The 15,758-nt window shown below is 38.2% G+C and overlaps 1 protein-coding gene across 1 annotated transcript in view; it reads left to right on the top strand.

Moving 5' to 3' along the window:
- The window catches only part of TRPC6 (transient receptor potential cation channel subfamily C member 6), a 98,958-nt gene that overhangs the window by 78,303 nt on the left and 4,897 nt on the right, over positions 1 to 15,758 (top strand). The window contains exons 6-9 of the mRNA XM_072402898.1: positions 5,215 to 5,448; positions 6,191 to 6,455; positions 7,187 to 7,382; positions 11,391 to 11,594. Of these exons, the coding sequence (XP_072258999.1) occupies positions 5,215 to 5,448; positions 6,191 to 6,455; positions 7,187 to 7,382; positions 11,391 to 11,594 (899 nt within the window). The remainder of the gene's footprint in view (positions 1 to 5,214; positions 5,449 to 6,190; positions 6,456 to 7,186; positions 7,383 to 11,390; positions 11,595 to 15,758) is intronic.

Here is a 15,758-nt window from a genome sequence, read left to right as displayed (position 1 = left end):
CCTGCAGAGACCCGAACTGCAGTTTTGTGCAATGACCAGAAGATGGTTAAAATTTTTGTAAATTTTATTATTTAATGTCAGAAGAAAAAAAAGTTCAGCTACTAGTATGAAAACTATGGATAGACTACAAGGGTTGGTTTGGTGCATGGTAAATGTTGGGGGGTAGGCTGTTCCATTCTGACAATTTCTTGTTTTTGGAACTGACATCTACAGATATATAAGCACTCAATATAATACATTTCAACGATATTGTTGCGATAAGCTTGTGATTGCAGGCTTGAAATATACAGTGGGAGAGGACTGTAAGGGTTCTTTGCATCTGGCATTGCAGGCATAGGGAGGGGGTGACTGGTTTGCTCTTGCAATTATAGCACTAGGGAGCAGACATAAAAACCATACTATCTAGGTTTAAACAGTACAGTACTAACTAACTAACAGTACTAACACCCATGTTACCAGGAGGTCTCCTCCATCCTTATCACAATGTTAATTCACAGGAGTACCACCTTAGTTTGAGGATTGGTAAGCATCATATAAATATCTTTGAAAATCTATGTGATGCCTAAGAAGCCCCAAATTCTTGTCTTGTTAATTCTTGTCCCTTGGCTTGGTGGGAAATTCTGTATCGACCATTCCTCGTTATCACTGTAACTTTCAGTATTTCTGGCTTTTAGATGACATTTTCTGCTTTTTCGCACTTCCCACTTTACTGCCAACTCAAACACTGATGTAAACATGACATGTGCCATCCATTACTCAGTGTATGGCTCTACGTCCTCCGGTTCATTTTATTCTGAAACTTATTTTTAAAAAAGGGATATTCCTGCATTATTTGCTGTTTAATCCCCATGACCCCTAAATCTAAGAACTAAATCTAACAAAAAAAAAAGTTTTCTTTTAAAAGAATACAGAGTGGTTTTGTTGTTTTATGTTAAACATGCTCTAGATCTGCTTGATAATAATGGTCCCTTAAATGTGCATTATTATTTTTAAATGGAATATCTGCATTAAGCCAGAGGTTTTGAAGATGGTGGTTGGAAGATTAGTTTAATATTTTAGTTTTAAGTTGAGTTTTTGGTTGTCAGCCATCCACCAACCAATAAGGCGAAAAGTGGAAGCGGATTCATGATATATTATTAATATTGAATACATTTTGGGATGAGTGATCAGATAAAGAAGCAAACCAAGAGAAGGCTGTGTTGATTTTGGATCTGTGCATTAAAGCCAAACTCAACTCTCCTTAAACAGTATTTATATAGCGCCAACATATTATGCAGCGCTGTACATTAAATAGGGTTTGCAAATGACATACAGTGACACAGGAGGAGGCGTGAACCCTGTCAGAGGTGGGGTAAGTATCACCCAATAGGAGGGGAGATATGGAGTGGTGGGAAGTAGTGAGGGTTTTAAGAGACAGAAGAAGCCGGGTAGGCAAGTTTGAAAAGATGGTTTTTAAGAGCTCTTTTAAATGAGCAGAAAGTAGGAGCAAACCGAAAAGGAGGTGTAAGACCATTCCAGAGAGTTGGGGCAGCTCTAGAAAAGTCTTGGAGCCTTGTGTGTGAATAGGTTATGAGTGCGGAAGTGATTAATAGGGAAATGCCTGAAGATATGCTGAAATGCTTTAATCATTTTTGGGGGGTTTATTCAAACATGCTTATGAAGTAATGTATATACATCTAATTGCTAATACAAAGCTGGAAGAAAAATATGTGCTTTAATGTTATCAACCAAATGCATCTTGTGTATAATTTTTAAATTTGGTCATTTTTTCGTATAAAAAAATTAAATCTTTTGTAGTAAACCTATATCAGCATGACACACCTGGATCCAATATTTTTCATAACCTTCCTGGCAAAATGTATTTTTGGTATGTCTGGTTGCATGGAGACTGTTGGTGAACCTCAGTCACAAATTCTCAGTTTAGGGTTCTCTGTTTAGGGTTGTAATAGTCAACTTGATTATTAAAGACGGGTTCAAGTGTGTCCACTGGTTTGGCTGAACAATTACTTTTGTGTAATTTTTTAATATTTAAGACATACTTATTAGCAACCTTGATAAATAAATAAAAGTGGCTTCTTGAGAAGCTCTCTCCATTAGCACCTATCCTGATTGGATATGTGATGAATGAACTAAGTGTAAGTTTCCATATAGGAATGCTTTTTCCCCCTTTAAGATTACAAGACACAGCGGGGCAACCACATGGAAATAATCTGTAAAATTTCAGTGTAATATTAGGATAAGTTCACAACAAAAAGTACTTTTTTAGAGTTCTGTTTATTGAATAAAGGAATTAATGGGGAGAAGGGATAGTTAACATTTCCATTGGTTATTTTTTATTTTTTGCCCCTTTTTTTTTATTTAGGGTCAAAAAATACCCGATTTACCACCCCCATCCTTATTCTGCCACTTCTGCAGCAATCGACTTTTGCATGTGTTTTTTTTTTTTTTGGGTTTACTTGCTGCCTAGTATGTAAATGTCTGCCACAAAGAGCTTCTTTCAGACAGAAGGCATTGCCATTGGCCACAAGTTGAGCATCTGTGATTCAGGAATTTTTTGTCCGAATGTGAAGGGCTCAGGTATTTTCTTTCCCCATTACCCGAGATTCCCAGGCAAAGGGGGCAGACTTGGAAACCCTAATACTGCACTAATAGGATGGTTTGGATATAATTCTATGCAGTCAATAAAACATTCACTGGTGTGGAGCCTAAAGGCTGTTGATTACCAAATCTACACAGTTGTGAGTGGCCTGGCTTTTGGGGGGGTCCATCACAGAGGATAATAGGCAACATTTCAGTCCTGTTCCAACCTCCAATAATTGCCTTCATTAGGGGAAATATTTGCTTTGGTTTGGTATTTTCTTCAAAGGATTCAAACTTTTCCTACTTGAGCAGAACTTGTTATAGGTGAGCAGTCCTCAGAGAAGCTCCCCCCAGCCCTCCTGGCAAAAGCCTGAAACGAAATCCAGGCCTAGATACACCAATTATAAATTGTAGGGACACAATTTCTTTCCAACGTGTTTCATTTTAAAACAGGAATTCACTTGCAAATCGTACCAGCAGTTTGTTAAAATGACAACACTGAAAGAAATACTAAACAGTTAAAAAAAACAGGTATTGATAGCGTCTGTAAAACAGCCAAAAAAAGAACCTGGAATGCATTTGTCAGATGTCCACAGCATATTTTCTCCTTTGAAGCTGCCTGCCACAAAACCTCAATTAAGTGCCCTGCCGGGAACACTGACAGGTCCGTGTGCTGTGTCTCAGCATAGCAGAAGTTCAGGCAGCAGTTGAGGGACTTTTCATGTCTACGCTACGCCAAACACTAACATGGAACTGTCATTTAGAGAAAAATCTACCTTTATTTAAGTGAAATTTATTGCCCTTGTGCCTTTTCTGTGCTGCAGAACCATGTCTAACAAGCTAAGCATCGTACTGATGTAGTTGAGACGTAAAAATCCCTGCTGGGAATTGTGAAGCAAGGATAATGGAAAATAAAGATTGGAGATGCTGCTGCTCACCATCATGAGTTGACTAGAAACATTACAGCCTGATTGTCAATTCTCTCTTTGGATCTCCCAATATCTATGTAGTGCATGGGACTGTCTGTTTGTATTGAGATATAACTGATTGTTTGGATGGGCCTTTGTATTTTGTAGTTTTTGTAAATCCAGATTGTAATGTTGGTGCCTAGTTCAGGGGTTTGTCTTATCTGTATTAGGATTTTTAGGACCACTTAATTGTGGCACTCAAGTTTTTTGGGTTGCATTTTAAAGGACCCAGGGCATTTTTGGGAGAGTAAATATTCAGCATGCATAGAAGCAGTAATGGCCACATTATGCTGAAACAAGAAGGGACTTAACGTGTAATTAAACCTACTTTATACTCACTTGTCCCCACTCCGTCATAGGTGCTGCCATCTTCTTCCTTCATCTCCCCCTTGTTTCGCTCTTTAGCCATCTGATTGGCAGGGCTGGGATGATTTAACATGACATAGGCAGGCATGAAAGAGTTCATTTAGTCCTGGAAGCCGCAGGGATGCAGCTCTTGTGCAGCTCAGGGATTTTGACAATTTTAAGGAGCAATCAGGCAGGTGAGTATGTTTTATTGTAGAAAGGAAGAGGCAAAGTGGAAATAAACATAAATTATATAAAACTATGTAGGTTCTGTAATGCAAAAGAGGCAGGCAATATGCCTTCTGCAATAAACCTTCTGCAGACCTTGAAGATTCTCTACAGAAAATATTTTGATATTTGAATATTTTGAATGTCAGATTCAGTTGTGTACATTGATCTCTATAAACACAGTTTTTTTAAACCATTGTAATGGGAAAACTAGAGCATGTGAAAATGAGCTGAATTCTCCACCTTCTGACTCAATAAAATAGTAAATTAAATGAAATAATATTAATTTATAATAGGTAATATATACCTGAAAATACATTTTTTCAATGAAAATAAATTCAACTATAATGAATAAAAAAATTGAAATGTGTTCCCAACCACAACCACTGATGAGGACACTTGTGTTAAAGTCCAATGTTTATTAGACTGCAAACTGAGGCCTTTGCTTTAGGATGGAAGGAAGGAGACACGGGTGAATGGAGAGGAATATAACAGCTTCTTGTATTGCTGCAAACCTGGTGTTAGATTTTTTTTTTTTTTAAGATATGGACCAGGTCACTTTTTTCATGTTTCTTCCAGAATACATCTTTATTATCCCTTAACCTTTTTCTTTTTCATATCATTATGTTTAAGTTTATTACTATTATGCAGGTATACTTTAATTTGTTTTATTTATATATAGGTTAAGTAGCTTTTATAGTCTATAAATGTCTTTACTCAAAGACATCAAAAATCAGCAAAGACTCAAATACCTCTGTTCTATATCCCACTCTGTATCCATTCATGTAGTATGAATTTGTTGAGGGATTTATATGTAAAAGCCTTCCATTTATTTGTATTAGCGGTTATCTTCAAGTCCTATTCTAATATCAGTCTCATTCTGAGGACCCTTAAACTCCTGACTGCCGTCATACTGTTTCTGAATCTAGCCTAATGCCGTGAGCAGATCTGTCCCTCAATGCTTTACATCCTCTCGGGTGGATTAAAGCTACATCTGCTCATTGTGCTGTTTAGTATCTAAAATGTATTGTTAACTGCCTGGAATTAATTTTGTATGTTAAATTTAACAACAAGCTGTGTTGTGTCCACACAGGTATGATCTGGTCGGAATGTAAGGAGATTTGGTCACAAGGACCCCGGGAGTATCTGTTTGAGTTGTGGAATATCCTGGATTTTGGAATGCTGGCAATCTTTGCAGCTTCCTTCATCGCCAGGTTCATGGCATTCTGGCATGCGTCCCGAGCACAGAACTTTGTTGATGATGATGAGAACATCAAAGATGTTACAAGTGCCACGCTGCCTCCTGAAATAAAATATTACACTTTTGGTAAGCATACTAAAACTTTCCATTTTACACATAAAGCAAAATTAATTATTTGATTATGAATAGAGATGGTTGAATTTTTAGAAACTTAATTTTGAATTGACAAAATGTTGGCTGAAATTCAATTGGATTAGACAATGTTCAAATCATCTTTTGCGCCAATCAAATTAAAAAGGTTAAATAATAGCTTTGCCTGACTCTTAAAGGATTGACTTACAGTAGAATCAATTGGCTGTGGTCTGTATGGAGGGATACAGACACCAAGAAGGACTGATATATAGGTTAAAATAAACCAATTTTTTCAGGATTATGATAGAATCATGTAATAGGATTATGTTACTAGGCACAACTTGACCAAAATTGGATTTAAATGTTCCACTCTCATTGTATATAGTGCATTTACACAGTAGATATAGGCCCTTTTGAAGAAGAATTCAGGTGTAATCAGCCCAATGTTACTTCAGGGATATGTCCTACGGTAATGCAGCACTCTATACGGTGCATGTAAAAACTTTTGGCTTCATTTTACCCCTTCAGAGGACCTAATATGGATAGGAGAGGGGCAAAGACACGTTTGCTGCCCCATATCCCAAAAGCCAAATTTGCCCAAAAAGTCAAATTTCATTTCAGGGAAGATTTACTTTCGGTTCCAGTCTTTCCTCACCTCTCTTGCCCCATTACCTCATACAGCACAATACATGACCACATTGTTCCATACATGTTTCATTGTCTTTATTTCTTTCAGCAAGGATAAAGTGGCTGCCCTCCGACCCTCAGATCATATCGGAAGGCCTCTATGCAATCGCTGTGGTCCTCAGCTTCTCCCGCATTGCCTACATTCTACCAGCTAATGAAAGCTTTGGCCCATTGCAGATATCATTGGGAAGGACTGTAAAAGATATCTTCAAGTTCATGGTCATATTTATCATGGTGTTCGTGGCCTTCATGATAGGAATGTTTAACCTTTATTCTTATTACCTTGGAGCTAAACAAAATGATGCCTTTACAACGTAAGTTTTTCAGGAACATTTAAGGGGTGTCATGGCTTAAAATATTTTCCAGACTGAAGCTGTCCAGAAGGTCATTGCTCCTGTCTGAGGAGCTTTGTGTTTGGTTACATTGTTTTTCCAAGTCCTGTTTTTAGTTGAGGGTCTCAATATGGTCTCTAAAGCAATTCAATGCATTTCCCAAGCAAATAGAATTTAAAGTTGATAGAAAAGGTGTTACCTGCCAAAAGTAAATAAATAAAAAATCAGTGGTGCACTAGTTTGCCTAGAAATTCACTTTAAATTACTCTTAAATTAAAAGTAACTTAAATTACTTTAAAAGAAAATAGTTTAATTCTACTCGGGTTTATGATAAAATAATAATAGCCAGAAGCTATTTCTTATTCTTTTACTTAACTTTGTGAATCCAATGGTTTTCAGAACTCTTATTCTTCTTCTATTTCACTTTTTTGCCTGAAGTTAGCTTCTACTTAAAGCTGGCAAGTTCAGAATTTTTTTGGGTTTTATTGATGTCTTTGTGCAAAAAACACAAACTATAGCCTGAAATATTAGAAAAGAAGAAAAACTTTATAACATTTTGAATATTAGCTACAATTCTTTTCAGAATCACTGAAGATTAATTTATCACTTTAAGAACAAGAATCAATATACTAGTGGTCAGAAAGATCTTCAGATCTCTTCTCTGACTAATTATTCATAATTTAATAAAAATGCTTATCTTTTTCTAATTTCAGAGTTGAAGAAAGTTTTAAGACTTTGTTCTGGGCTATTTTTGGACTCTCAGAAGTGAAATCGGTTGTCATCAACTATGGACATAAATTTATAGAGAATATAGGATATGTTCTGTACGGAGTGTATAATGTGACCATGGTGATTGTCTTACTGAACATGCTGATCGCCATGATTAACAACTCATTTCAGGAGATTGAGGTGAGCTTCATCTATTCGTCTTCTAAAAAAACAGTTTTCATTGCCTAAAAGTTTTAATTGTTCTACTGTATAGCAGTATAGTACTGTAAGTACAGCCTCTGTAAAGAAGTTCTAAAAGAGGACCTTCTAGCTACAACTTCCTCCACCTGTAAACAAAAAAGTCATATTAGACCAATTAAATTGTATTTTTATAAATGTAATTAAAGCATTGGAATGTAAAAGAATAAAAAAAAAAAAACTCATCTTACACTGTGGCTTTTATGCAACTGAAGGATGACACCACTGAGCCTTTTTGCAAACTCCCTGGAAACCTGAATATCCCAAATTCACAGAATGCACAATGCTGCATTTATTTTTTTTTTTGCTGGATTTCAGATTCTCAGATTTCCAAGGATCCCTCAAGAAGGCTCAATAGTGTCACCATAACCTTGGTGAGAGTGACTGTAGTTACTTAGTATGTTCAGTTTTCTTACCTTTATTTGTACCCATCCACATGCCTTGTTAGTATTTATTTATTTTTTTGCCATGTATGTACCAATGCAGAAAAGTGATACAGTTGGCTACCGGGAATAAAATACTGCTGCCTTTCATTTTTCTAAATATTTCAATACATTGAAAGCAATCAGAAACAAATCCTTGTATTGATTCTACTTATCATAGTAGAAGAATATATATATATAATTTAATATATTAATATTTAAATAAATAAAACAATAATATCATAAAAATAATAGTAGGATAAAATGCTATTTTGGTAAATGTTCATAAATATAACACTGCAATGATTTGTAATAATGGAAAAGGTTCAGTAAAACTGTCCTGCAGCGCTCCCATAATGAGATCCGGTTCTGAACAGGAGGGGCATTACCACAGCTTTTAGTTCTTGGAGAATCTGCAGAAAGTCACTCAGGCTAGCATTATATGCTTTTTGAAAAGCTTACAATTCTGCCTAAGTTTTATGCTTCGTTTCATCTGATGTACGTCTGAGATACTGAGCACCGTGTTCGCACAAATTCTTCACTCTCCATTGTTGGAGATTTGGCATTTTTCTAACTTCAAAGTAGCAGACATCCACAGTGTGTCCCCTTTGGAAAGAACCCACAACTGATCCACGTCACTTAAACCATTTACAAAAAGAGCTCTGTGACTATTGTTAGAGCATTCTCTGGGTAGTGATGGACAGTGTTTTTGCTGCTAATACATAACTACTGGTTTAAATATGTATCAGGCGTAAAAAAAAATGATAGAATAAAACATTTAAAAAGGAATATCTTGATTCGGCTTTATTTGTCATCTAAACACTCTCTACTCAGGAGTCTATACAGCCTCCCCACTCCACTTCTCTTTTATCCACCAAACAGTAATCTATTAAAAATGACCAAAAATAAAACATTTAAATGAATTAAATGTGCTTGTATACAGAGTGAAATTATTATTTGATTCGGAGGAATTGCTGGTAAATGTGTCATTATGAAATAGTTCACTCTGCATCACTGTAATGGACATTGTTTGAACATCATCATATAAAATTTGTTTTTATATCCTTACCAAAAACTTACTGATGTGAGTGCAATGGGCCTGATTTATTTAAGCTATCCAAGGCTGGAGAAGATACACTTTCATCCGTGAAGTTGGGTGATCCAGTAAACCTGGAATGGATCTGGTCCAGGATTCAAAACATTTGCCGACAAATAGCAAATCTATCCCAGGTTTGCTGGATCACCCAGCTTCACTGATGAAAGTGTATTCTGTCCAACCTTAGAGAGCTGTAATAAATCAGGCCCAATATAAATATATATATATATATATATATATATATATATATATATGTGCCTCCATGTTCAGTATTGTGTATGTGTAATAATTATAGATTTCCCAGAGATCACATACAATACAGTAAATCACCTGACAATGCCTTTCTTCCCAGAAGTCCAGTGGCATTTTTGTTCAGCCATTATCCAGGTTCAGCATTCAAGATGCCAATACAACAGTATAACAATCATGTTAATAAATAATTCCACACAGTAGTCCTTAGGCAAATTGTTTTGCAAAACCAAACTTTCTCCTATTATAGCATTGCATGTATGATCACTAGGTAAGATAGAATAAAGAATGGCTTCCTCCAACCTTCAGAAAACTGGTGGCATCATGACAGCTTAGGCACAGTTAGGCTACGTTCAGACTCACGGTGAGGTTGCGGTGTGGTTACAGCTACCACACACCAGTGAACTGATGCTGAAGGGGAGATTTGGACTTTACCGGCAGCTGCCCAGTAGAGAATAAATAGGTCAGCAGTGAGCAGTTGCACATGTGATTGGCCACACAGTGCCACGAAAGACTTAAAGCTTCCGTCTAGGTCTGAGCCTGCCATTATGTGACTCAATCCTAAATAGAGCTTTTTAAATCTGAAAAACTTAGACTTATTTATCCAGGGCATAGACTATCTAATAGTTGTTAGTCACCTTTAACTGGTCCTGGTTTTGTATCATTGAAGATTTTGTGGCTTGTCCAAGCCACTTCTTCAGTTCTAATGATGATTATGGGGAAACTCCCCCAGTATTTAAAGCCACATGGGTCACACAGAACCCTTGATCCAAACACCATGGAATGTCACAACGATTAAGGGCTCTGGATATAATTGCTGGTTTATTTTTCTGACACTCATAGTTACGTATTTTGTCAGGTTGAATAAGTCCATCGAGTTCAACCACAAGGGAAATAAACATACTGGAAAACTGGCGGTTTAGATAAGCTACAAAATATTTTGAACATTGCTATATTGAAGAAGCCCAGTTCAATATAGCTAACTACTAATAAATATATAAGGAATTTATAGAGAGATTTATTTTAATCAGGACATTTTTATAAAGACATAAACATATCAGCAAATTTCTTGCTACCATTGGTGTGGAATCAAGTTGCAGATCACGATGGGTGCAGGCAATCTGGAGATTCTACTGAACACGGTCAAATGTATTACCACCTGTCGTTCTCAGTAAGTGATCTGCCAGTCTGTGAGCTATCCAATATATTGCCTTGTCAGAATAGTTTGTCTTTCCAGCTAAAAATAATTGGTGTATTTCTGTCTATGCAGCAAGAGAAATCATCAGTTTCCTGAGAATTAATCCAGAACATTTATTTATCCTATTCTTCATTGGTGCTGTTCCCGTTTGTTGTGGTTCCATCAGCATCTGTTTAAAATACTGGTACAAGGTCTGCACCATCAGTCAGGATCAGACGATAATAACAGCAATCCCTGTTTAATGGTTGCTGCCAATATATTGCCAAGGACATAAAAAAGATAAAAGGCAACAAGGGTATATTTATGATATAAACACAGCCTGCGCTGTGTCAAATGGGAGAAATTGTCAATGTTACAATGATTGGCTGGAAACATGTTTAATATAACTGGAGACTTTGAAATCAGAAATAAAATTATACAAATACATCTCTCAGCTGGCAAAGAGTCCTCTTCATGAAAAATAGGAACTGGCTATTAGTATCGGTTTACAATGTTTTTTGTTATATTAAACGAAAGCTTTCACCATTAGAATCTACAGCTGAATTACACCCAAATTCCTTTCCTAAAATTCTTGATAAATTATAGGTTATAGGGGATGATTTGTAATCTCTTGGCTCGTTGTTTGTTTTGGATTATCCAACAGAGAAATTTGGGTGCCAAAATGTCTGATTATGTTCCTGTTCACCTGGAATTTGTAAATAAATCTGACCCACCTGTACTTTCCAATTGTTCTGTATTTGTCTAATATATAAGGTAAAATTGCAGCAGGAAGAATGGGAATCCTTTACAAAGCTGAATTCAGTTTTGCAGAGCTGAGTAGTCATGAAAACAGATCACACTAACAGGGAGATATCAGCAACTTAATCTTAGTTCCTCAATTATTATATACCCATATGCTTTATTAGTGCTTTAGAATGCAGTTACAATATAACAATATGTATAAAATATATTCAATATAACATTGTTTTGTGATATTCTTCCTTCAGGATGATGCCGATGTGGAGTGGAAATTTGCAAGAGCTAAACTTTGGTTTTCCTACTTTGAAGAAGGGAGGACCCTACCAGTACCTTTCAACCTAGTCCCGAGTCCCAAATCATTTTTGTATATTGCACTGAAAATTAAAGCTGTTCTTTATAAAATATTCTCCAGTCAATCCAAAGCTTTACAAGAGGATTCAGAAATGAACAAGGTACATATATTATGTCTTTGCCTACTGAGATTTGGGTAGGTTTCTTCATGATACTGTTAGGAGACATTAATCTGGCCGGCAAACCCGTGACAGTACCTAGGACGCTTGCAGCAGCAATTAGCTGTCAGTCCTCTGCTCTGCAGCCTGCGGCATCCCCAGTTTCCCTTTGGTTGTGAATGGTCTCTAGGTTTCCCCAGTGCACGTTCTGAGGCTGTGTATAGCTGAAGAGGATTTTAGGAGCCGATTAGTGCTCCTGTGCTTCCATTGGCTGCTCGGCCTTTATAGCCTCTCAGCTCCCAGTGATCTGTGCCTTTTGTAGCGTTTAGCTGGGCTGATATGTGCTGGAGTGTGTTTCGTTTGATTTACTGTTGCTGATCATTGCCTGTTCTTGACCTATAGATTGTACGCAGCCTGGACCGACCTTTGCCTGTGACCCTGACTCTGCTTGTGCTATTCCCTCTGTACCTTATCTGGTGGACTGATGGCCCATGTATGTCCTTGGCTTTATACTCTGGATTAGCCTTTCTAGAACTCTTAATTTTTGGGCCCTTTCCCAGATTTCATCCCTTGTGCATTAAGTCCTGGGGGAAACTGTGTGCTGGGAGACTTAATCAGTCTCCCGAGGCTAAGTGGGGGCTTGCTATAGGTGAAGACTGCTGACTGGTGACTGGCAAGTACTGGTGCTGGACCAGGGCCTTACAGGTACCTTCAAGTTTAAAAGGCCTTAACAAAGCCAAAAGAAGGAAGTGGGGGATGTATCACACAATAGAAGGGAAGGTATGGGGATCTGGGAAGTAGTGAGGTTTTTAGGAGCCAGAAGAAGATAGGTAGGCACGTTTGAAAAAATAGGTTTTGAGTGATCTTTTAAAGGAGCAGAAAGTAGAAGCAAGCCAAATAGGATGAGGAAAGCCATTCCAGAGGGTCGGGGCAGCTCTAGAAAAGTGAGGAAGTCATTAGGAAGTCATCAGAAGAGTCAAGAGAGCAGCTAGGGGTGTATTTATCCACCAGGTCAGAAAGGTAAGTGGGACAAGAACTGTGGAAGGATTTGAAGGCAAAGCACAGCCAATGAAGAGGAGAGAGTCAGTTTAATGGATTACCAGAGAGGAGGATGTTATAGTAGTCCAGATGAAAGAAGAATGTGAACAAGGAATTTGGTGGTCTCTGGAGACAGGTAGGGGCGGATTTTGGAGACGTTGCACAAGTGAAAGTAAGAGGACCGGGAAATGTTCTTAATGAGAGAGCAGAATCGAAAGATACACCAAAACAACATGCCTGAGGGGAGGGACGAATACCAATGTTGTTAACAGTTAGAAATATGTCATGGGGGGATTTGGAATTTGAGGGGGGAAAATGATGAGTTCTATTTTATCCAGGTTGAGTTTTAGAAATCTCGTCATGAATGACTGACTGGCAGCATGAAACCTTATCCAGGACTGAGCAAGACAAGTCAGCATACAGATGGTACTATGAACCAAACGAGGATATGAGACTACCAAATGAAGAGGTGTACAGAGGAAAAATAACCAGTCCAAGGACTGACCCTTGGGGGACACCAACAGGGAGGAGATTTGGAGAGAAGGAATTACCATTAAAAGAGACTTGAAAGAAGCGTTCAGACAGATAGGAAGCAAACCAACAGAGCAATCTCACTGATACCAATGGAGCGCATGATTTGTATTAGAAGGGGGTGATCAACAGTGTCAAAAGCAGAGGAAAGATCAAGAAGGAGGAGGAGGGAAAAGTTGCCTTGGGACTTAGCTCTGAGGAGGTCATTGGCCACTTTAGTAAGGGCTGTTTCAGTGGAATGGGCAGCATGAAAGCCTGACTGCAAAGGGTCAAGGAGAGAGTTGGTGCTCAGGTAATCGGTGAGTCTTTCATAGACAAGGCGTTCAAGAAATTTGGAAACATATGGGAGAAGGGAGATAGGTAGCTAGAAGGCTCTGGAGAGGGTTTTGTCAGGATAGGGAGCATAATGGTATGTTTGAAAGCGGAGGGGTAAATACTAGTAGAGAGGGAAAGGTTGAATAGGTCAAGCAGACAGGGAATAGTTGGAGATGATGAGAGAAGTGACGAGACTTCATCCAGGGTAACAAGGCTAAGGGAGGTTAGTGATGATTTACAGGGGGGTGGATATATTTGTAGTGGCACAGGGAGCAGAGACATCATGTCTGATTTTGAAAATTTTATTTTTGAAGTAGTTAGCTATGTCTTGGGCAGATAAGGATGTTGTGGGGGGAGCAGGTGTGGAGTTTAGGAGGGAGTCAGTTGTTGAGAAGAGGCTGCGTGGGTTGGAAGCTGAGAGGATATGACAGCAAGAGAAATAATTTTGCTTGGCGACATGGAATCCAATTTTAAAGTGTTGACTGGCTTTGTAGTCCATGAGGTCAGCGCTGAGGCCAGATTTCCTCCACTTACGCTCAGCTGCACGAACAGTCTTTTATAAATGTTTGGTGTGATTGTTGTGCCAGGGTCAGGGTTTAGCAGGACAGGGGTATCAGAAGGTGGCAGGGGCTACTTTATCCAGAGCCAAGGAAAGATTTTGGTTAAACTGAGTGGCAGCTTTATCTGGAGATGTTATTTTGGAGAGAGTGGGGGTTAGGGACGCAAGGCAGTTTGAGAAAAGGTTGTGGTCAAGGTTACAGATTTCTCTCTGCCATTCACCGGGTCTGGGATGTGGCAAAGGGGGGCAAGAAGTGGATAGGTTGAAGATGGTTAGGTTTTGATCGGACAGGGAAAATGGTGAGTTTTCAAGGTGGGGGAGGTTGCAGAATTAGGAAAACACCAGGTCTAATGTGTGTCAAGTGATGTGTGTTGGGCTGTTTATGTCCAAAGGAGGAGGCAATGGAAAGCAGTTTGGCTGAGGAAGGATGGTTGGGGTCATCCACTGCAACATTAAGGTCACCTAGGATGAGGGTGGGAAAGAATGTTTAGAGGCCTAAAGGCAAAGTTATCCAAAAAATGTGAAACTGGACCAGGGGGGCGGTAGACAACAGCTGCAATTAGGGGTAGGGGGGTGGAAAAATTGGACTTCAAAAGGGGTTAAAATGAGGGAAGGTGGGGTAGGAAGCATTGCTCCATTCAGCTGCTGAGAGAAAACAAAATACCTAGTACTCCATTTGTGCAGCATGAGACTCATTCCATGTGTTAGCACGAATTTTTATACCAATCCAATACTTTCACAAATGGCTGGGAAGAGCTACAGGGATCTAGATTCTTTAGAAGCAAAGGAGATATGCCTTTAACTGGGTTTCCAGTTAAAATTCGGTTGTAACAGCTCAATGAATAAGAGTTTTGCATCACTAGATGATTCTTTAAAAAGGTTTATTTCACAGCTTTTTATCTGAATTAATATTTTAGTTTGTGCCATTCCATTTCCTTTCAAATTAGTCATGGTATAACTTGTGCTCATGAATGAGCTCATTTTAATCACAAAACATTCTCTTCTATATTGAGTACAATATGTATAATTATATGACATTTACGTTGCACTCTTAGCCAGTGCTGGTCAAAGGAAGTGACATCTTCGGTTCACATTTATGACGTTTGATCATTCAACCACCATCCAGCTGCATTGGTGCTCTTTTGTGCTGTCCTTGCTAAAAGTATAATTAAAATCAGGGACTATTGTGTTCTATTAGATGTGCCTTTTTTTTCTATTTTTACAGTTCCACATGGTTCATGGAGGTCATATGTTTTGAAAGAGGAATTGAAATGGACTTGATTTTCTTTGTGGTCACCAAAAATGCACACTGACCTGTGTTCTTCTTCTTTGGCATTTTACTAACGTTTCAATGAATATATTTACATTTCCCACATCTGGTATATCTGACCTCTGAACTGGGAACCCTCCCTACTTCTATGCTCAGAGAGGCTAATTTAGGAATCTGACATCTGTAATGTTTGTCTTATTCCACCTATTACTGCTTCTGATTATTGGTTTACCACCTCTTAGCAAGAACAGGTAATGGTGCCCGATGATACCTTGAGCTTCTGATAAATTGGTGGTTGCCTAAGGTCCACATGTGAATTGTATAAGAAAATTGAGCATAGGCATAAAACAGGTACAGAACACCTACTGTAAATTATACATTCACAGCTGACTTATTTAACATAGTTCGGGAGTTATGCTGTCAGAGTCTAGGTCCAATTTAGGCACTTATATGT

This window comes from Pyxicephalus adspersus, chromosome 1, assembly GCF_032062135.1.
Source record: "Pyxicephalus adspersus chromosome 1, UCB_Pads_2.0, whole genome shotgun sequence".
NCBI lineage: Eukaryota > Metazoa > Chordata > Amphibia > Anura > Pyxicephalidae > Pyxicephalus > Pyxicephalus adspersus.
Note: the sequence above shows the minus strand (reverse complement) of the source record. Positions and strands in the feature narration are given on the sequence as shown.